We start from the raw sequence: 23,840 nt of genomic DNA, 5'->3' as shown, positions 1-23,840 counted from the left end.
CTTGGGAGTTCAACTATTTTATCCATGTTTGAACCAAGGCTGTAATGAGGTCAGGAGCTGAGTGGCCCTGGCGGAACCCAATCTGGACGTCAGCGAGCAGGTTATTGCTAAGCAAGCGCCGCTTGACAGCACTGTTGATGTCCCCCTTACATTGCTTTACTGATGATGGAGAGTAGGCTGATGGGGCGGTAATTGGCTGGGTTGGATTTGTCCTGCATTTTGTGTACAGGACATACCTGGGCAATTTTCCACATAGCCGGATAGATGCCAGTGTTATAGCTGTACTGGAACAGCTTGGCTATTGGTACAGCAGGTTCTGGAGCACAAGCCTTCAGTAGTATTGCTGGAGCATTGTCAGGTCCCATAGCCTTTGCACTATCCAGTGCCTTCAGCCATTTCTTGGTATCACGTGGAGTGAATCGAATTGGCTGAAGACTGACACCTGTGATGCTGGGGACCTCCGGAGGAGGCCAAGATGGATCATCCACTCGGCACTCCTGGCTGAAGATTGTTGTGGATTGTATTGTGCAGCAGATTGACTGAGGGGTCTGATCCCAGGGGGAGGCTAGGGCTCCTTTTACAAACTCTGCTGTAAAAGATAATTGTGCCTCAACTGGGAGGAGACTTGGGCATTAAAGTGCAAGGTTCAAGGGAAGTAGAGAATGGTGAATGAGGTATTATTTATCAGGAAGTGTTTGAAATGCAAACTGTTGAAGAATTATTGCTTGGAAGGGAAAGCTCAGTTGACAGACTGTATTTCTTAACTGTTACTTGGGACTGATAAGGAAGCAGCTCATCCAAGCTTCCTCTGCACTGCTTTACTATCGAGTGATGTCAAATGGAAAAGTGGATGTTGCTGTAAGACAGAGTCAGGCTCAACTGTGAAGCCTCAATTTGTTGAATAGTACACCACCAACTAAAACTTAGGTTTATATACCCAATCTGAAGATACCCGCCCGGTGTATTATTGGCAGATGATTCCTCCAGGTTCCTGCGCCATTTCATACAACGCGAGTCAGGACTATAGTATAAGGGTCTGGCACATATAGGGTTAATGGGGGACTGAGTCCAGTACCGCCCACACAGTGATGTAAGAGAGTACATGACCCATGTCCAGAGTCAGTCCAGTGTTGGACAGGGACGTGTGTACCAGCAAGCATGGAGACAACTCCAAGCTTGCACCCTTTTCTGTGTGGCTGCAAATAGTTCTAAGAGTCGATAAAGACTTACAGTTAACCTAAGTGTGACTATGAAGACATCCTCACTTCTACCGAACTGTAACCAACACCCTGCTACAGGGACCTTCAGGGCAGACGGGGAATGCAAGGGCCTTAATGGGCAAAATAAAATGAGAAAAGGCTATTTGTATAAGTCAAGTCCTCCCACACACCAAAAACAACCAGGCCCATTGTAGACTGAGTACTTACATGTGCCCATCAACATGAAGAGAATCTCAAAGCACATTCCAATGGGACAGAGCAAGAGATGGGATGGAATATTATGGAAGGGGGTAGTGACAGACAGGCACAGTCAAAGAGACAAGTTTGTAAAAGACGGGTCGTGGGAGACTTTTCAAACACCAGAGGCTTGTGACAGAAACCTGGCGACCAATGGTGAGGCTGGCAGCATTGGGGAAACCACAGAAAGAAGCACCTTCAAATGGCTGCTCTTCTCCCTCCCCTGGCTATTTCTCTTTTTAATCATCTGCCTAAAACTGTGAGACTGAGGAAATCTGGGGGGGAAAAAACGAAAGCGGAAGAAGAAAGATGGATGACCTCTTTTTGTCGTTGCCGTCTGTAGGCCCAACAGCCGCTTTGCCGGTATCTTCGGAGCCTGGGCAGAAGCTGGACCCGGACAAACTAGGAGTGAGCGACAACCTAAGTGGTGGACCTTCATCTAGAAAACAAAGAACTTACATTGATATAGCGCTTTTAACATAGTGAAAATAAACGGGTTATCAGGCAGAAATCTGACATCAAGTCACGTGAGGAGATATGAGGGCAGGTGACCAAGAGTTTTAGTCACGGAGGCACGTTTTAAGCAGGACCTTCAACAGAAAGAGAGGTGGGGGAGGTTTAGGATGAGAGTTCCAGAAATCAGGATCTAGGAAAGTGAAGGCACAGCCAACAAAGACGGAGCGATTAAAATTGAGAATGTTCCAGAATGGATAAAAACAGTTCGGGCCGGTATTCTTATTTCCCAGTTTTTACTGTTTTATCGTTAAGAGAGAATTAGAGGAGCATGGAGGCAAGGAGGGTTGAGGCACTGGAGGTATTTGAGCACAAGGATGAAAAAAATATGGTGAGGGGCTACTTTACTCTCAATACAGAAACTGATATTTTTACATGTTCATCATGTATTTTTGCATTCAGTCACTGTTTCCACACAATAAGATTCAGTTACATACGGACAGGTTTATTTAAATACATTCTTCTGTGGGATGTGAGTGCGCTGGCTAAGCCAGCATTTGTTGCCCATCCCTAATTGCCCTCGAGAAGGTGGTGGTGGTGAGCCACCCTCTTGGACCGCTGCATGTGCTGTAGGTACACCCACCGTGCTGCTAGGGAGGGAAACCTTCATTACAGACCAATGTAGAAATATGTATATGATCTGAATGAAGAGCTCTCAACTATTTTGAGATTGGCTACCTTAAATAAGAGCAGGCTATAAAGAAAAAGATCGGGAGGAATTCTTTAAAATATTCTTACATAAAAAATTCCGTATTTATTAATTGAATTTAAGATTCCACCAGCTGCCCTTGGTGGGAGTTGAACCTGTGCCTCAGAACGTTAACCTGGGCTTTTAGCCCAGTGACATTACCATGACACCACAGCGTTCCCAAGACACTCTTACATCAAGGGTCAGATCTATACAAATTATTACATCGGATTATGTCGAATTTACAACATTCAACCCAACGTGTTCAACGTTGATCCCCAAAGCTCTCGAAACGAAGAACAATTACCTGGACTGCTGTCCTCATTATCCGTTGAGCTACTTGTTGGCCAGAAGTCAAACCTAAGACAGGGGAGAAATTGTCAACTATTAATAGGTCTTCCTCGAGGAACGCAGGTGAAGATACACGGCTCCAAATGGCAAGATACAGACAAGGTTGAGGAAGTCAAAAGAATAAATTAGGTCAGGAAATAGCAATCAGGCAGCAGCAAATTTGTATTTTAGAAGGAAAAGGCGACTGAGGGAGGTGAACGAATCCACAATCGCAAAATGCTGCGGATGCTGGAAACCTGAGATTCGGAAAATGCCGGAAACGCTCAGGTCCAGCAGCTCCGGTGGAGAAGGGGCAGAGTTAACGTTTCAGGGCGATCCAAAGGTCATTGAACTGAAACATGGGGCGGAATTTCCTGTGCCCGTTGGCATCGGGCGTGTTCAGTGGCGTTGAGCGGACAATGTGGCGAGAAGGTCAGAAATCACTTCCACGAAGTCATGAAACCGGTTTGCGATCGTCCGCTCTGCCCGTCAATGGTGGGCCGCGTTTCCCGCTGTTGGACCTCGGGAATCTGGCTGTAATACGTCTGCGTATCATTATAAGCCCATCCCATCAGAATCAACCCTCCCACCCCCCAACTCTGGATTACAACAGCATATATAAGGCGTGCACTTGGCGGGCTGCATTTCGAGGGGAACTCGGAGGTGAGTGCACAGTAGTGTTGCGCGTCATTAAACCGGGGTGGGGGAGGGGCTGCAGTCTCCTTGCCTTTCGAAACCATGTCTTCTGTGCAGTAGTCCTGGGCTGAAAGCGCTGAGAAGTGTGTGTGCACGGCTGCACGTTAAATATGGCGCCCGGCATGCTGAAGCGGTGAGGTAATGGCCTGGCAGCTGAATGAGAGCCCGCCCACCATTGCAACAGCATGTTTCCCGGGAATGATTAGTGAGGTGGGATTGGGACGATATGGCGTGAAGAGCCACCATTGTGGCCGACGGGTAAAACGTCCTTTTCCCCGCCCACTACCACATAGTGAAAATCTGGGACGATGTCACCCATTAATTCTGCTTCTCTCTCTCTCTCTCTCTCTGCCTCATCTGCTGAGTATTTCCAGAATTTTCTTTTTTTATTTCAGGCTAACTTGATAAAACTTCCACCCGCCCCCCCCCCCCCCCCTCCAACTGCTTCTTATAAGGGCTTTATCCCATACTCCAGGTTTCTCTGTCTTCATCGCATCTGTTCTAACCATTCGGCCTTCTATACCAATGCTTCTCATGAGTCTTCCTGTTTCCCCAATGGACGATTCCCCCTCCCCCATTCTGTGCATCAATGGCCCTCAACCACTCCATTTCCCACACTTCTCATTCCTTCCTCTCCCTCCCTGCACCACAATGAGGTACGCCCACTCTTGTACAATAGCCACTCAACAGGAATATAAACCCTACATTCAACTTTCCCTTACACAATAAGAACACAAATGCTGTAAATACTCAGCAGGCAGGCAGCATCTGTAGAGAGAGACAGAGTTAACGTTTTAGGTTGATGATCTTTCATCAGAACTCTATTTTCGCTCCCACTCTGTGCCTCTCTCTTACAACTGTACAGGTGTTGGTGAGGCCGCACCTGGAGTACTGTGTACAGTTTTGGTCCTGGTATTTAAGAAAGGATATATTGGCATTGGAGGCAGTTCAAAAGAGATTGACTAAGCTGCTGGGATGAAGTGGTTGACTTATCAAGAACGGCTAAACAGATTCGGCCTTCATTCATTAGAGTTTAGAAGAATGAGGGGTGATCTTATTGAAACGTACAAGATTCTGAGGGGGCTTGACAGGGTAGATGTTGAGAAGCTGTTTCCACTAGTGGGGGAATCTCGAACTAGGGGACATAGTTACAGAATTATGGGAACATTCATTTAAAAATAAGATGTGAAGGAATTTCTTCTCTCAGAGGGTAGTGAATGTCTGGAATTCTCTACCCCAGAGGGTTGTGGAGGCTAGATCACTGAGAGTATTTAAACCAAAGGTAGATAGATTTTTGAAATATCGGGGAGTTGTTGGGTGATGAGGAGCTGGCACAAAAGAGGAATTGAGGCCTGGGGCAGATCAGCCATGATCTTGTTGAATGGCGGGGCAGGCTTGAGGGGCTGAATGGCCTACTCCTGCTCCTATTTCTTATGTTCTAGTTTTTTCTCCTCTCTTTTGCTCTTTGTCTCTCGCTCTTGCTTAATTGGCTCTCGCTCTTGCTCTAGGTTCTCATTCTTTGTCTCTTTCTTGCTCTTTGTCTCTCTCTCTTTCTCTCCCTTGCTCTTTTCTCTTACACCCTTGCTTTGCATCCTTCTCTTGTTCTTTCTCTTGCTCTTTGTCACTCCCTTTGTCTCACTCTCTCTTGCTCTTTGTGTCTCCCACTCTTTGTCTCTTTCTCTCTCTCGCCCTTTGGCTCTCACTGTCTTCCTTGCGCTCTTGCTCCTTGCCCCTCTCTCGTTCTTTTTCTCTCTTGCTCTTTCTCTCTCTCACCTTGTCTCTCTCTCTCTCTCATTCTTCATCACTCTGGCTCACTTGCCCTTTTCATCCTAAAAATGTAAATATTTCAGACAGAGCTTTGCACTTTTCAAAGACAAAATCCCAGCATGTAACATTACTATGTTGAGAGTTGGAATTCAATATTATCTGCGTCATACAAAGAATATTAACATGATCCATTAAAAACAGCCAAGCAAGAAAATAAACCAATTTTTTTTAGCACCAAGCATTTTGTGTGGGTTCTTCTGGTGAATATGTTTTATGCTGTTTGGATGGCTTATTGAGAACGATTTCCAATTTAGTGGCAAATCATATGAATTTTTGTGCAGGGTACCGATGTGCACTACCAAGAGCCGAATCCTGAATGGAGCCTCATCCAAATTGCTGTGCACTTGGACATGAGTCTGAGGTGAGGCATGGCTCTGAGGATTGCCTTCCAGATATGTTACCTGCTGGCTGGTTCTTCCTCTTTAATCCGCCGCATCAAAGATTCCTTGCAAGGTGGAAATGGTATCATCGAGAACCTATTCATCTCCCTCTCGTATTCGATATCGGTCCAGAGTAACTCCTGAAATGGAGAAAGCAGATAGAACTTGAAATTGTACACCTACTCCTGTCACAGCCAATTCAGTAACCCATTTATTCATGAGAGGGGCAATAGGGGATATCTCCCATTGTGAATCATTCAAGTCCAAAGCCTGAATAAAATCACGAGGGAGTTGAGACGCTTGTAATGCTTCTATCGCCACTCTGATCAAAATCAACTAATTTGGCACGTGAAATAATCCTGGTTTGTGCTCAAAGGATCAAAAGCCTCCCTGGATGAGGGAGGTCAAAAAGCAACCAGGGTTTCTGATTGTGTGCAAAAGCAAAATACTGTGGATCCTGGAAACCTGAAATAAAACTAAATATGTAGGAAATACTCAGGAAGTCAGGCAGCATATGTGGAGAGAAACAAAGTCAAAGGTAGTGGGTTTTTTTCTCCCTAGGGACAATCTGTATCTTGTTTCATGTTTTTGCTTTCAGGCAATGCTGACCTTTATTCTGCCCTTAACACATTCTGCTATTTTGATCTCAGACAGTGCTAACCTTTATTTTGCTATTAACACCTGCTCTAACCAAGCCTTGTGTCTTTAATACTATCATTAGCACTAACCTACCCCTGACCCTCTCTGTTGCTCCACCTGCCGCTTACCCCCTTTATCAACAGCATAAAACCCATCGCATTCCTACCTCTCTTCAGTTCTGAAGAAGAGCCATGTTGCACTCAAAACATTAACTCTGCTTCTCTCTCCACAGATGCTGCCAGACCTGCTGAGTTTTCCCAGCACTTTCTGGCTTTTATTTCAAAGGTATTGGTAATGGCTGTAGTAATGGAGCAAAATTGCGTCCCAATGAAGTGTGGATGGTAGTACAGCAGCCAACTGAATGCAACATGAAGGGATAAAGAAAGAAACAAGCCAGGAAAAAAAAAGAGGAGACAACAAAAATAATATACAGAACGAGATGTAGGCAGAGGTTATGGTCTAAAGTTGTTGAACTCACTATTGAGTCCGGAAGGGGCTGTAGAGTGCCAAGTCGAAAGATGTGAAACACACTCTAGGAACTCAGGAGGTGAGTTATCACTGCAGAATTCCCAGCCTCTGACCTGCTCTTGTAGCCACAGTATTTAGATGGCTGGTCCAGTTCAGTTTCTGGTCAATGGTAACCCCCCCACCGCCCCCCCAGGGGCTTGAGTGATGGTCCTGCCATTGAATGTCAAGTAGAGTTGGCTTTAGATTCTCCCTTATTGGGGATGATCAATGACTTGCACTTGTGTGGTGCAAATACTACTTGTCATTTTTTTTGTTATATTCTTTCATGGGATGTGGGTGTTTGTTGTTTACCCACCCCTCATTATCCATGAACTGAGTGGCTTCCTAGGGCATTTCAGAGGGCAGTTAAGATTCAACCACATTGCCGTGGGTCTGGAGTCACATGTAGGTCAGACCAGGTAAGGACGGCAGATTTTGTTCCCTAAAGGACATTAATGAATCAGATGGGGTTTCACAACAATTGATGATAGTTTCATGGTCACCATTACTGAGACTATGCTTATTAATGGAATTTAAATTTCACCAGCTGCAGTGGTGGGATTTGAACCCATGCCACCAAAGCATTAACCTAGGTCCCTGGATTACCTTTCAAGTGAAGCAGCATTTCACTTGCACTTCCCTCAATTTAGTCTACTGCATTCGCTGCTCCCAATGCGGTTTCCTCTACATTGGAGAGACCAAACGCAGACTGGGTGACCGCTTTGCGGAACACCTTCGGTCTGTCCGCAAGCATTACCCAGACCTCCCTGTCGCTTGCTATTTCAACACACCACCCTGCTCTCATGACCACATGTCCGTCCTTGGCCTGCTGCATTGTTCCAGTGAAGCTCAACGCAAACTGGAGGAACAGCACCTCATCTTCCAACTAGGCACTTTACAGCCTTCCGGACTTAACATTGAGTTCAACAACTTCAGATCATGAACTCTCTCCTCCATCCCCACCCCCTTTCCGATCCCCCTTTTTCCAATAATTTATATTTTTTAAATACATTTTTCTTTTCCCACCTATTTTTAAATCTATCATTTTATCTCTACCTTTTAGCCTATTTCGATCCCTTCCCCCTACCCCACCCCCATTAGAGCCATCTGCCACTAGCTTGTCCTGCTTGCTACCCTTAATGTCACCATTAGCACATTCCTTAGATAATATCACCACCGTCAACACCCCTTTGTCCTTTTGTCTATGTCATCTCTGGCAATCTCTTCTTTGCCTCCACCTATCACTGGCCCTCTATCCAGCTCTACCTGTCCGACCCCCCCTCTATCAGTTTATATTTCACCACATTTCTATATTTCTTTAGTTCTGTTGAAGAGTCATACAGACTCGAAACGTTAACTGTGCTCCTCTCCGCAGATGCTGTCAGACCTGCTGAGTTTTTCCAGCTATTTTTGTTTTTGTCCCTGGATTACTAATCCATTGACATTACCACTAAGCCACCATCTCCCCGTTAGCTATCAGCCTGAGCCTGAATATTGTCCAGATTTTGCTGCACACGGGCACGGACTACTTCAATATCTGAGGAGTGGCTAATGATGCTGAACGTTGCACAATCATCAGTGAACATCCCCACTTCTGACCTTGTGATGGAGGGAAGGTCATTGATGAAGCAGCTGAAGATAGCCAGCCTAGGAGACTGCGTATTTACGTGAGTATAGGGTCTGGATTTTCACCATGACAGAGCCTCTCCGTCATGGCGAAAATCCCAGAAATGGCCAAAAATTCCAACTCCCATCCCCGAACCTGGCATTTCCCATCTTTGGGAATGGACTGGAGTCAGGCCCCAGGCTCATACATGTGTGATCCGCATAGGCAGTTCGCTATTTAAATCACCAGCTGCCTCCACTGAAGTGGGAGCTTGGAAGAACAACAGAAGAATGGAATCCAGGGTGTACAGATTAGAACATGGAAGAGGAAGTCTGAACTTGATGGATGTGTTTGGATAACCAGGGGTACCGCTTTGGAGAGGTAAGACACCTTTTGGGATTGTTAAATGTGAACATGATTATGCACTTCTTATGCGCAAAATCATTGGAACCATCGAGCCGTTAAAGAGCTGTCCAGCTGTCAAGGAAATGTCGAGCTGTCAAAGCTATTGAAGAAGTGTCAAAGCTGTCGAGGAACTGTCCACGGATACTAGGAGAGTTGGCATGGAGGGGTTAAGGGCAAAGGTGGTGGGTGGGGAGCTTGTGTTGGCATGAGTTGTCACTAAGTTGGCATGGGGGTATGAGAGTGGCTAGAGGGGCATGCGGGTATTGTGGATGTTGGGGGGTGGGTAGGGAGGATGGGTTGACATAGATTGGCATGGATGGGGCATAGGGAGTGTGTGGGGAGGGAGGGTCAGTGGGGGGTGAGGACCGGAGGAATATTTGCTACTTGATTATTATTTTTTAGCTGTTTAAACACAGTGCCGGGGCACGGATGCGCCCAGCATTGCTCCCACAACCGGCAGCCTGTGCATTCATTCCAGGGTTGCCCGCCCCAACTCCTGTTTCAGTCTGCCCTACCCGACCGAAAATCCGACCTGCGCGCCGGCATTTTTAAAGGTCACATTCGCCGAGCTGGGAAATCTCACAACTCGACAACCCGAGCCAAGGACGAGAATGTGGGCCTAGGTGCGTCTCTGCCTTTGCCTGTGTAGATCAGAAGGATAGGGTCAACTCTAGTACCTGTCATGGTTGAATGTGCTTCAAACAACAACAACAACTTGTATTTATATAGCATCTTTAACGTAATAAACATCCCAAGGTGCTTCACTGGAGCATTATAAAAAGCCATGTAAGGAGATATTAGTGCAGATGACCAAAGCTTGGTGAAAGAGGTAAGTTTTAAGAAGTGTCTTAAAGGGGGTAGACAGACAGAGAGGCAGAGATGTTTGGAGAGTGAATTCCAGAGCTTGGGGCCTAGGCAACTGAAGGCGTGACCACCAATGGGCAGAGCGATTAAAATCAGGAATATTCGGGGCCTGAATTGGAGGAAGGCGCATATCTCAGCAGGTTGTGGGGCTGAAGGAGATTGCAGAGCTAGGGAGGGGAAAGGTCATAGAGGGACTTGCAAACAAGGATGAACATTTTTAAATCAAGGTGTTGCTCAAGAATGGAGCGGAGAAAATTGGGACCAAATTAAATTGGCAAGCGGTCCAACCAATGGATTACTACCATGCACTCACTAAAAACTGTGGAGACTTACCCTTGGAGATAAATCTTCACCATATTCACTCTCTAGAAAATAAAAGGAAGAATACAGGTCATTGTTGGTAGTAAGAATGCAATTGCTTGCCCTCTCTCTCTCAATAGCTTAGTCATTACCCTGTTTGCAATTCATTGCATTCATTGAAAGATGTAAATGCATTGGAAGCAGTTCAGAGAAGGTTTACTAGACTTATACCTGGAATGGGCAGGTTGTCTTATGAGGAAAGGTTGGACAGGCTAAGCTTGTATCCACTGGAGCTTAGAAGAGTAGGAGGCGACTTGATTGAAACCTTTAAGACCCAGAAGGGAAAAAACAGTTCAGACCAGTACTCTTATTTCCCAGTTTTTACTGATTTTCTATTTTAAGGTATACAAGACCAGTTCGGACCAGTATTCCAATTTCCCAATTTTTACTCTTTTTTTTCCTTCTGGGGATCCTGAGGGGCCTTGACAGGGTGGATGCCAAAAGGATGTTTCCTCTTGTGGGAGAATCTAGAACGAGGGGTCACTATTCAAAAATAAGGGGCCGCTCATTTGAGACAGAGATGAGGAGAAATTTTTTCTCTCAGAGGGTCGTGAGTCGTTGGAACTCTCTTCCTCAAAAGGCAGTGGAAGCAGGGCCTTTGAATATTTTTAAGGCAGGGCTAGATAGATTCTTGGTAAGCAAGGGGGTGAAAGGTTATCGGGGGTAGGTGGGAATGTGAAGTCAAGGTTATAATCAGATCTTACTGAGTGAAGGGGCAGGCTTGAGTGGCCTACTCCTGCTCCTAGTTCATATATTACATGCCTGACTTTCAGTTTAGTTGAACATATGTAAACACCGCGTGTTGGTTTTTCACATGTGGTTGTGGGTCCTGTTGGCATTTCCAGTTTCTTAAAACAATTCTCCAGGCAAATTTGGGATCAGTTTTAACCTAAGTCACGGGGGTTGGTGGGGGGAGAGTCCCACAGGACCAGGTGGAACTGTAAATTGACGCCGAGCCTGGTAAAACCAGCATTTCACTCAACCCTGCCTGTTCATGACATATGGGTGTGGCTAAGAGTTGGCGAGAGACCCACTTTGCCTCCTGTGGGAAGGCCAGCCAATATTACATGCCACTCAGGCACTTAAGTGGGCCTCCCTCGGATCAAGGACCCGAGGGGCGGAACACCTGCCCACAAGCAGCTGCCAGCCAATCAAGAGGCCGACATCTCTTTTGTTCAGCAGCGTCACCAAGGAGGTGGCGATTGCTGCCGGGATGACAGCCCCTTGAGGGCCAGGATGGAGAAGCACCCCCTCAACCCCAGAACCAGGCCAGAGGTAACTCACAGCGGGAGGGGTTTCGCGGGGTGGGGGCCACGCACGGGGGAGGGGGTTTGGCAGTAAGGGCAGGGGGTGTGTGGCTCTCAGCAGGGGTCCCCTTCCCAATGCTGGTTTCCTCAATCAGACACTGAGTGCCTTCGCAGGGCAGATATCCCCAGAGACCACAGGCATCCCGCAGGTTTACTCGTTACGCTCCCTGTGTGGCAACAGGTCCATCCATAGCTGGGTTAATACCAGTAGCAGTGGGATGAGGCCCCTAAGTGGGCATCAATTGCTTACTTAAGGGCCTCAGTCGGCAGCCAGGAAGGCTGTCCGACCATTGGCCTTCCCACCATAGACATCATTTTGGGGGAGGCGGGAAGGGGTTGGGGTCCTCACACAGAGCCCTCCTGCCCAATTAAATGCCCTCCCCGCCTCCAAACACACCATGACGGTGGGGGGGGGGGGCATAAAACTGCCCCCATTATCTGGCCCCTCTTTTACCATATCACTGACTACCAATGACTCCCCTCTCTGTACAAAGATCGTACATCAGGTTAAAACGATAGCACTGACATAATCGCAACATTTCACTCAGAAACACATGGGAGTTATAGACGGAAACAGGCCATTCGGTCTATCCATTCCATGTTTACCCACCACCTGAGCAAATCGACTGCCGCCCGCGATCGGTTCCTCACCGCCATTTTACGCGGGCGGGCTAATTAAGGCCGGCCCAGCGTAATACGCGAACGGTAGCGGAGCGCTATCTGTGCGGGCAGGGCGGGGGTGGGGGAGGAAGGAGAGTCGGGTCCAGCGCTCTTTCGTAGCACATGCGCGCGAAAGAGCGCCTCAACCTCCCTGAGGCACGGCGCTGCTTCAGGGAGATTGAAGCGCTTTGGAAAAAAAATAACTAAGTGCGATAAAAATGGAACGAGACGTGTCCCCTCACGGTGACTGCGTCACGTGAGATGGGACGTGTTTTTATTTTTCAAGATAAGTCTCCATCCTATTTATAAAAGCTTTAGGGAACCTCATCCCGCTCGTGGATGAGGTTTCCTAAAAAAAGGTTAAAGGCCCCGTGGCCTTTTCACCTCCCCGTCAACTGTGTGGGTTGGAAGGGCAGTGTAAATTTGAAGTTAATTAGTTCCGGAACGGCCTTAACAGGCCTTTTAATTATCGGCGGGCGCGCAGCCGAGCGAAACATTGCGAAACAGCGCGATGGCCTCAGGACGCACGCCCCGACACCATCGAGCACCGTTTTATGGGCCGGTGTGTCGGGCCTGCCCCCTGCAGGCCGACTGTAAAACCCTGGCCCAGGTTTCCCGTTTCCTAGCTGCGCGAGAATATTTGAGACGTTTTGAGCCCGATTCAAGATATCAAGGAGATAAACGCGATGCTGTCCCTGGGGCTGGTTCAGAGTAATTAACTTGCAGCAGCAAAGCTCAGCTCACACCAGGGACTTGGATCGAGATTCAAACCAGCTGTACGAACAGGTTAGAATACGCACTGAGCAGAAATGCAACCCATCGTTAGCATCTGCTCCTACTGTACACCCCAGCGTCAAACCTCTGAGCATAAATGCTATACAAACTGACTAACTAAGAACGATCGCCCTTACTTTTAGCACTCGGTTAGATGCCAGCCCTCTGTACACTCTAAACGGGGACCTTCACAGGCTCACTGTAGCAGGGAGGCAAGCGTCTGCGGCAAAAGTCAAGCAGGGCTGCCATCGGCATTTATTCCCCCACCTTGAGATCCACTTCTGGCCCATTCACTGGTGGAACTTGGCAGATCTGCCACTCCATGTGTGCCTCAGCCTTCACTCGCTGCCTGCCTGCCTATCGGGTGTTGAGAAAGCTGGAACTCATTGCTGCTTCTTTCTTGTCCAAGGCAAGGGAGTGTTACAAGGAGCCGAGATTCTCCAAGTCACAGACACAACCCTGTTAGCGCAGCACAGTCTCTCATACTTCTCCACTCTTCTTGAGGTACAAAGTAATCAAGAGCTTTCTCTTCCTTCACGTTTGCCCACTTTGCCTGAACCCAGTCCTCTGCTCCCGAATCCGCCATTTAAATTGCCCTGAGCTGCACACTGTTCCCATGACAACGAAGGGCAGGCAATCATCGCAGCACCACACCTTACACAGAATACACAGCACAGAAATAGGCCATTCGGCCCGACTGGTCTATTCTTCACATGAGCCTCTTCATCTCATCCTATCAACATATTCTCCCATTCTTTACCATATCATGTGCTTATCTAACTTCCACTTAAACGCATCCATGTTATTCACTTTCTCCCGGTAGTGAGTTCCACATCCTAACCACTCTCTGGGGAAAGAAGTTCTCCTGAATTCCCAATTGGATTCAATGACGATTCCATTATATTTGTAGCCCCTACTTTTGATCTCCCACACAACTGGAAACATCTTCTCTACATGTGCCCACCAGCCTTCTCTTTTCTTAGGAAGGAGCTCCAGCCTATTCAACCTTCACTGATAGGTTGTTACCATCCCTGTAAAGACCAATGAGGTGAGAGCTCGCACTTAGATTGAAAAGACCAAATTCATGAGGAGTTAAAATGAGCTGAGATTAAAAGTTCCAAGGCTGAAAAGGAAAAGAACAGCAGAAAACCCTCGGGAAAACTTGTAAAAAAAATGAATTTTGACCCTTCAGATAAGAGCTGAAAGTAGAACATGACAAGTTTTCACGTTTTAAGACTTTTACTGTAACAAAATGCTAAAAGCACTTTTTATCAAGAAAATGTAGCAATGTCTATAATGTTATTGGAAATTATTTTAAAATAGAGTTTTAGTGGTGTCTGTACCTATGTGTGTGTCTGTCTTAATTGGATTAAAGCCAGCTGGTGTAGGGGCTATGATGTATAGAAGAGAAGTAGGTTTGAAATGTTAATTAGGTAAATGTAGGGAAGTTAGAATGTGAAGTGTAAAGGGAGCAATTTGCATTTTTAAATAAACCGTTCAAAAGAACGGGTGAAATATTATACCTAACCAGAAGAAGCCAAACAATGTGTTTATTTTTTCCAAAGCTTACTAATAAAACTGGTGCTATGAAAGAGTTTTATTGTCAGAAGAGGTAAAGTTCAAAAAACCTAGTGATACAATGAGAATTTGCATTCAAAGAGGAAAATATGTATAAAGGGAGAGAAGGCTGTTGGTAAAAGGAGACAGATTATAAAATCTAAAGCCTCCAGCCTGTAAGCCTCAAACTGTTGCCTGGACCCAGAGCTGAAAGAAACTCATTTTGAATGCGACTGTCCAGAGTGTGCTTTTCCAGGGGTCTGTTTAAATCTAAGTGTTTTACTGTTGCCTTAGCGGAGGTGTAACTGGGAGTCAGGTTAATTTGGGGATTTTTAGAAGTTATTATGGTAGTAATTTGTAATTTGTAGACATATGTATGTGCTTACAATCATTTAATTAATAAATGTTTAATTTAGTTTTATAAAAACCTCTTGAGACTCGGTGGTCTTATTATAACTGAATTCAAAGCCTGCGTCTGGAAACACACAAATTGCAAAAATTGGTTATGACAGTTGTTTCAAGTTTCCCTCTGGGATTTGAACAGCTCAACATTTACCATCAGCTATATCATAATACTATTGACTAGACACAATCTTTATAGGCAACTTATACTTTAAACCACAAAACAGAACTTTCCCCTTTTACTTTTAGCACAATTGAAAACACACTTCACAGATATGCTTTACACTGTCCTTAATTACATTCTCTGGGAACCCGTCCAAGGTGATTCTTAGTTCCCGAGGGTTTTCTACTGTTCTTTTCCTTTTCAGCTTTGGAACTTTTAATCTCAGAACTGTCTTCCGCAGTGAGGTTTTCCCCCGGAGATTCTTCCTCAGGCACAAGCTAGGCGGATCTTCTAGCCTTGTTTTAACTCCTCATGAATTTGGTCTTTTCAATCTAAGCACGAGCTCCCACCTCATTTCTGCTTGGTGAACCACAGCATCTTGCTGCCTATAGCTGCTCACCCTATCCAGGTCCTGGCAGACTAAGCTTGGCTGTGAGTTTTCAGGGATATCTGAGACCCTACCCCTCTTAAAGTCCACCCCCATGGCAGCATGAGTCACATGGGCCTTGTATCCAGGTAGAAATACAGATGGGCAATCCTTGAGACCCCAATACCACTTTATCTTGGAAGTAAATGGGCAGTTTAAAGCACACTGTTTACAACATGACATTCTCAACACTTTTCTGGGACTTTGGACACTCACAGTCTATCCACTGTTAGTACGCAGGCTGTTTCCATTGTCTCCAAGTGTAAACACCTTGTGTCTTCTTCCTAGCAAACCAATCTGGGTCCCCTTTAATCTCTAACAGTCAAACTACCCAGGCCTTAGTGTCAGGCAGACTTCAGAACAGGTCACATGCCCCTCCCCCTTTCTCCATCCCTTCATTTCACCATAAATTAAATACAAAGTCCAGAAATGTGACAATCCTATAAATCTCATAATTGTAACAATGTATAAACTCTACGTTCTGGTATCATCCTTGTAAATCCACCCACCTTCTCCATTGCTTCTATATCTGTTTTATGCTCTGGAGTCCAGGAGATAACACAATACCCTTCACACTGCTGCTAGTAAGTGAGTGACATTTAGCAAGTTCCCTCCAATTTTCTCACTCTTCAAGCAAGGGAGTGATCTCCCTCCCCTCATGCACCCCCCACCCACCCTGAAGCCCAACATCCCAGACACCTCTGGAACAATGTGTCACGGGTACTGTGGGAGAGAGCCTAAACCTTCCGGCATTCCCCCCACCCCCACGAGCTTCCATCGTCCTAACCATAGCCTACCTACACCCTTCCTACATCCCTTTTGCGACCTCCTCACAATCTTTCCCACGCCCTATCCAAATCCAACCCTTCTGTGGCGCAGGAACTTGGAACATCCCATATGTTTATAACCACCCCCCAAGGGTAAAGGAATAAAATCTTGCATTTATTCATGAATTTTCACGACCTCAGGATGCCCGAGAGCACTTCACAGCTAAAAAAAACGTGCTAGACTGTAGGAAAGGCAGCAACCAGTTTACATCCAAGCAAGTCGCCAAAAAAAACAGCAATGTGACAAAGACAAGATTATCTGGGCCTGAGGCAGTGGGTGGGCTCGGCGGGAGTGGGCAGGGGTGTTCGTGGAGCCGATCGCCGCCCACGATCGGCTCCGCGCCGCCATTTTACGCGGGCGGGCCAATTAAGGCCTGCCCAGCGTAAGACATGAGCCGTTGCGCTCAGCGCTGCCTGTGCAGGCTGGCGGTGGGGTGGGGGGAGGAGGAGTGAGAAAGAGGGCTTCAATCTCCCTGAGGCACGGACCTGCCCCCAGGAAGATTGAAGAGCTATTGTAATTATGAAATAAATAGATGTAAAATTCAATTAAACACATCTCCTCATGTCACATAAGACCATAAGACACAGGAGCAGAAATTAGGCCATTCGGCCCATCGAGTCTGCTCCGCCATTCAATCATGGCTGATAAGTTTCTCAACCCCATTCTCCCGCCTTCTCCCTGTAACCTTTGATCCCCTTACCAACCAAGAACCTATCTATCTTGGTCTTAAATACACACAATGACCTGGCCTCCACAGCCTTCTGTGGCAATGAATTCCATAGATTCACCACTCTCTGGCTAAAGAAGTTTCTCCTCATCTCTGTTCTAAAAGGTCTTCCCTTTACTCTGAGGCTGTGCCCTCGGGTCCTAGTCAAATGAGATGGGACATGTTTTGCTCTTGCGGAAAAAAATATTTATTTATTTAATAAAAGCTTTAGGAAACTTCATCCTGCCCATGGATGAGGTTTCCTAAAAAAACGTGAAGGCCGATTGGCCTTTTCGCCTTAAGGTTGGACGGGCAGCGTTAACAATGACATCAACCACGCCCTCGATGGCCTTAATAGGCTGTTTACATATTGACGGGCGCACAGCTCGTTCCGGTGCGCGCCCGCCGAATGAAATATCATGGGACTGCGCGGTGACATCGGGACGCACGCCCGATGTCATCGCATTTCGTTTTACCCGTCGATGTGTCAAGCCAGCCGCCGCACACCGAACGAAAAATCCTGCCCCTGCTTTTGTGGTGTTAGTTTAGGGGTGAGTATCAGCCAGGGCACTGGGGAGAACTCCCCTGCATTTCTTCAAAATAGTGCTGAGGGATCATTTACATCCACCTGAGAGGGCAAGGCAGGGCCTCGGTTTAATACCTCCTCTCAATGTGGCACCTCCAGAGTGCCGGCTTGGATTTGGTGCTCGAGTCTTCAGGTGTACTTATTTACAGATTTCTTTCATTGTGTTTTTCTATCATTTAAGTTATCAATTCATATCTAAACATGTCTGCCATTAACTGTGGTTAATGTGGATAGTCAACTGTACCTGGAAGCTCGCCGTCTTGGGTTGATGATGATTCCATTGTCTGGAAGAAGAAAAATAGAAGTTAAACATGTGAATAATGCTCTGTTTTCTCACCCGTCCTCCTCACTGGGTCTCATGCCAACATTTCTGTTCATGGGATGTGGGTGTCGCTGGCTAGGCCAGCATTTATTGCCCATCCCTAATTGCCCTTGAGAAGGTGGTGGTGAGCCACCTTCTTGAACCACTGCAGTCCATGTGGTGTAGGTACACCCACAGTGCTGTTAGGGAGGGGGTTCCAGGATTTTAACCCAGCGACAGTGAAGGAACGGCTGCTACATTTCCAAGTCAGGATGGTGAGTGGCTTGGAGGGGAACTTCCAGGTGGTGGTGCTCCCATGTATCTGCTGCCCTTGTCCTTCTAGATGGTAGTGGTCACAGGTTTGGAAGGTACTGTTGAAGGAGTCTTGGTGAGTTGCTGCAGTGCATCTTGTATATGGTGCTGCCACTGTGTGCTGGTGACGGAGGGGCTGAGTACTGCACGTGGGGGTGGCATAGTAGTAATGTCACTGGACTAGTAATCCAGTAAGGCCCTGGGAAAATCCCTAAACAGCTGGTGGAATTTAAATGCAAAGAATTCATAAATTAAATTCCTTGATCTGGAGTTGAAAGCTAGTCTCAGTAATGGTGGCTGTAAATAATCATTGATCGCTGTGAAACAAAACATCTGGTTCACTAATTGTCCTTTAGGAAAGGAAATCTGTTGTGCTTCCCTGGCCTGGCCTACATGTGACTCCTAACTCCCAGCAATGTGGTTGACTTTGAACTGCCCACTAAGATGGGCTGAGCCTGCCTCTCAGTCATACCAAGCCACTGTTGAAAAGCTGGGACTGCATTGGTTCATGAAGGCTTCTGACCACTGCCTCCTCATGGGCAATAAGGGATGGGCAACAAATCCTGGCCTTGCCAGTGATGCCCACATCCCATGAAGGGGCTAAAAAGAGAATCATCAGCAGGCAAATCTACTTTTTGACACAAGGGCAGTCAAGTGGTTACTCAAAGGGAAAGGCTTATTGCTGTTTAAGACTCCATATACTTGCCCTTGACCCCATCCTCTCAGCTACTGACTCAGGCTGAATAAGGCAGAGCCCGAAGATGGAGGTTCTGGGCTCAGCATTAGCCCTCTTGTCCTTTCATCGTTAACATCATTCCACTTTCACCTCCACAGTGCTGAGCTCTGCTGAAACTCTGTACAGCCTTCAGGCTATACATTTTCAACTGGCTCATTTGCATCCTGCCCCACTAGGGTTGCCAACCCTCCAGGGTTGGCCTGGAGTCTCCAGGAATCGATGATCAATCTCCAGTGCACTGCTGCATGTGCAACCCTGGAGAAAAATCACCGGGACATTAAGAGAGGTAGTTTTTAAAAATTTTTCTTTGAACATTTCTCTTTACCATATGTAAAAATATTGATATAGGGGGGGGAAAAAAGGGCAATTTGGCTAACAGTTCAAGCATCATCCAATTGGGTAATGAGTCTTTTTGCTTTCCAATTGGCATAGGAAGGCAGTGAAGTCACAAGGATAGATGTGTAGGCCAATGAATGGCTGGAGCGTGGGGGCAAGTCATGTGATGAATCTTCCAGCAATACATTCAATCACAGTTGGCAACCCTACACCAAATACAACTTGTCCATTAGCCACTCTCACCAGCCACAATTGCTTTCCCCGTCCCCCAACACGTTGAATTCAAAACACTCTTCCTCATTTACAGTTGGCGCCAATGGCCTCCCTTCTGCAACTGCCTGTGGTCCCATCACTGCATTATGTGTCTTATAAGGCCTCCCATGCAACCCACTTCTTATCTCCAGCATTCATAGAGTTGTTATCAGGAACCCCCCCTCGCTAAACACCTCTCCTTTCCCGAAATTAAAAACCGAAAATGCTGGAAAAGCTCAGCAAGTCTGGCAGCACCTGTGGAGAGGGAGAAAAACAGAGTTAACGTTTCGACTCTGTATGGCTCTGCTTCAGAGCTTCTTATGGACTCGAAACGTTCGCTCTGTTTCTCTCCCCACAGACGCTGTCCGACCTGCTGAGCTTTTCCAGCATTTTCTGCTTTTGTTTCAGATTTCCAGCATCTGCAGTATTTTGCTTTTACCTCTCGCTATCTTCAAAAGCTTCCTCAGGGCCTATCGCTGGTACCCAGGATGAGGGACTTTAGCTGTGCGGAGAGACTGAGGAGACTGGGTTTGTTCTCCTTCGAGCCATGAAAACGCAGGGAGATTTAATGGAGGTGTCCAAAATTTGATTAAGTGGATAGGGAGAAACTATTTTCACTGACAGCAGGGTCAGTAACCAGGGGACACAGGTTTAAGATAATTTCAGAATATTCAGTTGGGGAAACAAGGAGAAAACTTTGTGTTGCTCAGCAAGTTGTTATAATCTAGAAAGCGCTGCCTGAAACGATGGTGGAAGCAGATACAATAGCAACCTTCAAAAGGGATTTGTATATATACCTGAAAAAGGAGAAATTTGCAGGGCTATGGGGAAAGAGGAGGGGAGTGAGACTAATTGGATAGTACTTTCAAAGGGAAGGCTCAGACATGATGGACTGAATGGCCTCCTTCAGTGTTAACATTCTATGGTATAGGTTACTGCAGTGATACATGAATGGTCGCTTGACTAATGTTAATAGAATCCAAGCCGGTGGGTGAAGTCAAAACCAAGACACAGAGCTCTACGTTACAGAAAGATTTTGTTGGCTTTGTTCAGTCTCGCTGCTCCCCCTCACCCTCAGTGTCTCAGTTGTCCCTTATTTATACGTGCTCAAAGTACTGAATTAAACAATGCCCTTCGCCTGTGTACGTTAACAATATAATAAACATACTACTAACGACTAATGTACTGGGATTAGGAGCCAACTGTGTGAAGAGTTGGACAGCTAGGAGGGCTTACAGTTCCAGGATGAGGGATTTCTGCCCGGAGATGAGAAGGAATTTGGGGCGACAGAATAGGATAACTTCACTAGCTTTCCAGCGGCGCACTGGACACATTATTTAGGAACATTGAGGCTGTCCGGTACAGCAACTCCTGACAACCCGATCCTCACTTGACTGCCACAAACACACAAACACACGTCTGTGTTTACAAGCAGAGGCTACTGGTTAGTGAGCGGGAGTGAAATTCTGGCTGTTTCCCCTGTCGTTACTAGCCCAAACTGGGAAGCCTGGGGTCAGCTAATTCAGGGATTTGTTCCGGAACTTGATCTCGACGCCACGGAAAGCGGTTTGCTCTTTCGGCCAAGGGTGGAATCGTCGATATATTTGTGTTTACAGCTTTTGGGTGGGCTTCATAAGGTCCCTTCCATCCAGGGGCATCAACCTCGAATGTCCTTGAAGGCAGAAGAGGTGGATGGGGCATAGTAGGGGGATAGGAGATACCCACTCTTGGGTACCAGATACATAGGCAACGTACCCAGGTCCGGAAAAACATACCTTCATGCCAGGCTGTCTGCAGAACTTTGGGAATGAGTCCTGCTCCGGGTCTGTAGCGTTGCATTCATTGTGACAGTCAATTAAATTTAAGCGGCCGCTCAATGAGTCCTGAAGAATCAAAGAAGATTGATGTCAACTGGGCTGAGATTAATCGCCTTGCTGCCCTCTATAACATTCTGATCAAACACCTACCTTCCTGTCGGTTGACTCTGAGTAGTTAACTGCACCACATGGGGGGCTGGCGGGCTACCCAGGTCAGGAGGTCTGGCATCACTGAGCAAGCTGGTCTCTGTTGGCACAGCCCTGCGATGCCAATGATTTATATTTCGGTGTCGCTCAGTGGGCACGCCTCTTGCCACTTTACCGCAGCCCTGAGGCAGTGGTGAATTTTTAAGATATCACCTTCTGGCTGATATTCTCAACAAAGCTCTGCTCGAATTATAGAATAGGGTAGCACTGAAAGAGGCCATTTTGTTCTGCAAAAAAAAAGCTTTGCCTCACACCTTCAGCGGCTCTTTGGCCAATCGGCGCCCTCTGGACCCGTCAGCCATTGGAAACCGTTCGTCCATTTGGGTCAACGTAAAATGTCCCATTCTAACGGAGAGCAGAGAGGCCTCCTGCCATGCTGGGCCATAGTTATCTTTCATCTGATATCACTAGAAACAGATTCACTGTTCTAAGTGGTTATAATGGGGAGCTCATTGCCAGATGGAGTAGCTGAGGCAAATTTGCATAGATGCATTCAAGGGGAGGCTAGGTAAACATATGAGAGAGAAAAAGGGTGAGATGAAAATGGTTGGGAAGAGGCTCATGTGGAGTCTAAAAACTGACAGGCAAAAGGCCTGTTTCTCTGCTGTATATTCTATTTAATTCTGTGTGACTGGTCACTGATCTCATTTCTGTTTAAGGGTACGTGTGACGTTACCACATTTTCCTACATAACTGCAGTGACTACAATTAAAATGTGATTAATAAGCTGTGCCCTATCCAGAGGGCACGAAACAAATGCCGGGTCTTTCTTTAAAGATTGATGTAAGAGATTTACACAGAAATCCAGATAGTCCACGGAATTGCTGCTCCCTTTTAGTTGGTGTTGCTGGGATTTTAGGGTGCCAATCTCCCTGTCTTTCTTTGTCAGGTCCATTTGAAGCTTGTCCATCTTCTCTTCCAACACCCATACCTGCCTTCGATACCTACTGTTATCGATCATGCTTTGAGCGTAAGTGGTCTGCGCCTCGTCACGAACCTTCAGAGCCTGTTAAATGGAGACGTTAAATAGTTTCTGGAGTCATACGTTGTAATGAGGAGTCCCAGGGGTACTTGAAACCTGATAAAATCCAGCATTGCATTACTACTCCTATATCACAGAGCATTAATTCACCTCTATTACACAGAGTATTAATTCGCCTCTATAACAGTATTAATTCATCTCTTTAACACAGTGTTAATTCAGCTCCTTATCATAGAGTATTAATTCACCTCTATTACACAGAGTATTAATTCGCCTCTATATCAGTATTAATTCATCTCTTTAACACAGTGTTAATTCAGCTCCCTATCATAGAGTATTAATTCAGCTCTATATCATAGAGTATTAATTCACCTCTATAACAGAGTATTAATTCAGTTCTATATCACATTAATTCACCCCTATAACAGAGTATTAATTCACCTCTCTAACACAGGGTATTAATTCACCTCCATAACACAGAGTATTAATTTATCCATATAACATAGAGTATTAATTTACCTCAATAATGCAGAATATTAATTCATCTCTATAATACTGATTATTAATTCATCTCTATAACAGAGAATTAATTCATCTGACACAGAGTATTAATTCATCTCTATAAGACAGGGTATTAATTCAACTCTATAACAAAGTGTTCATCTTGTGATGAACAATGTATAATTTTTAAGTTGAATTTAATGTATATGTGTTTTTGTGTTCAGGAAGGTAGAGTGGTTCCAGTTTCACTTAGGTTTTTATGATAAAAGCAAAATATTGCAGATGTTGGCAATCTGAGACAAAATCAAAATGCTGGAAAAACTCAGCAGGTTTGGCAGCATCTTTAGAGAGAGAAAAACAGAGTTAATGTTTCAAGTCCGTATGACTCTAGTTCAAGCTGAAGAGAGGTAGGAATGTGATTGATTTTATGCTGTTGAAGAGAGGGAGTGGTAGAGGTGATGGAGCAAAACAGAAGGTCAGGGGTAGGTGGGAGCTCAGGAGAGGTTTGATAAAGATGTAATGGACACAAGACAAAGGGAGTGTTAATGGTTGTGTTACAGATTAAAGAAGGTGCTAATAGTGGCATAAAGGTAAGATAGCAGAATGTGTTAATAACAGAATGAGGGTCAACACTCTGTGAAAGCAGAATATAGAAACAAGGGACAGATGGCCCTGTGTGGGGAGGGAGTTAGGAAAAACAATTACAAAAGGATC

The 23,840-nt window shown here is 46.0% G+C and overlaps 1 protein-coding gene across 2 annotated transcripts in view; it reads right to left on the bottom strand.

Annotated features, from left to right (window-relative positions):
* Positions 1 to 23,840, bottom strand: part of LOC144669267 (caspase recruitment domain-containing protein 11-like) — a 111,643-nt gene that overhangs the window by 33,421 nt on the left and 54,382 nt on the right. For both annotated transcript variants that reach the window (XR_013573652.1, XM_078531593.1), the window contains exons 8-14: positions 22,440 to 22,649; positions 21,395 to 21,502; positions 17,927 to 17,966; positions 10,246 to 10,277; positions 5,913 to 6,031; positions 2,966 to 3,018; positions 1,776 to 1,896 (exon numbers count right to left, since the gene is read on the bottom strand). Coding sequence is in view for 1 of the 2 variants with exons in the window: in XM_078531593.1 (XP_078387719.1) it covers positions 1,776 to 1,896; positions 2,966 to 3,018; positions 5,913 to 6,031; positions 10,246 to 10,277; positions 17,927 to 17,966; positions 21,395 to 21,502; positions 22,440 to 22,649 (683 nt within the window). In the remaining variant the exon portion in view is untranslated. The remainder of the gene's footprint in view (positions 1 to 1,775; positions 1,897 to 2,965; positions 3,019 to 5,912; positions 6,032 to 10,245; positions 10,278 to 17,926; positions 17,967 to 21,394; positions 21,503 to 22,439; positions 22,650 to 23,840) is intronic.

Source organism: Cetorhinus maximus, chromosome 29 (assembly GCF_964194155.1).
Source record: "Cetorhinus maximus chromosome 29, sCetMax3.hap1.1, whole genome shotgun sequence".
Lineage (NCBI taxonomy): Eukaryota > Metazoa > Chordata > Chondrichthyes > Lamniformes > Cetorhinidae > Cetorhinus > Cetorhinus maximus.
The sequence above is the reverse complement of the archived record's forward strand: the minus strand, read 5'-3'. Positions and strand labels throughout refer to the sequence as shown.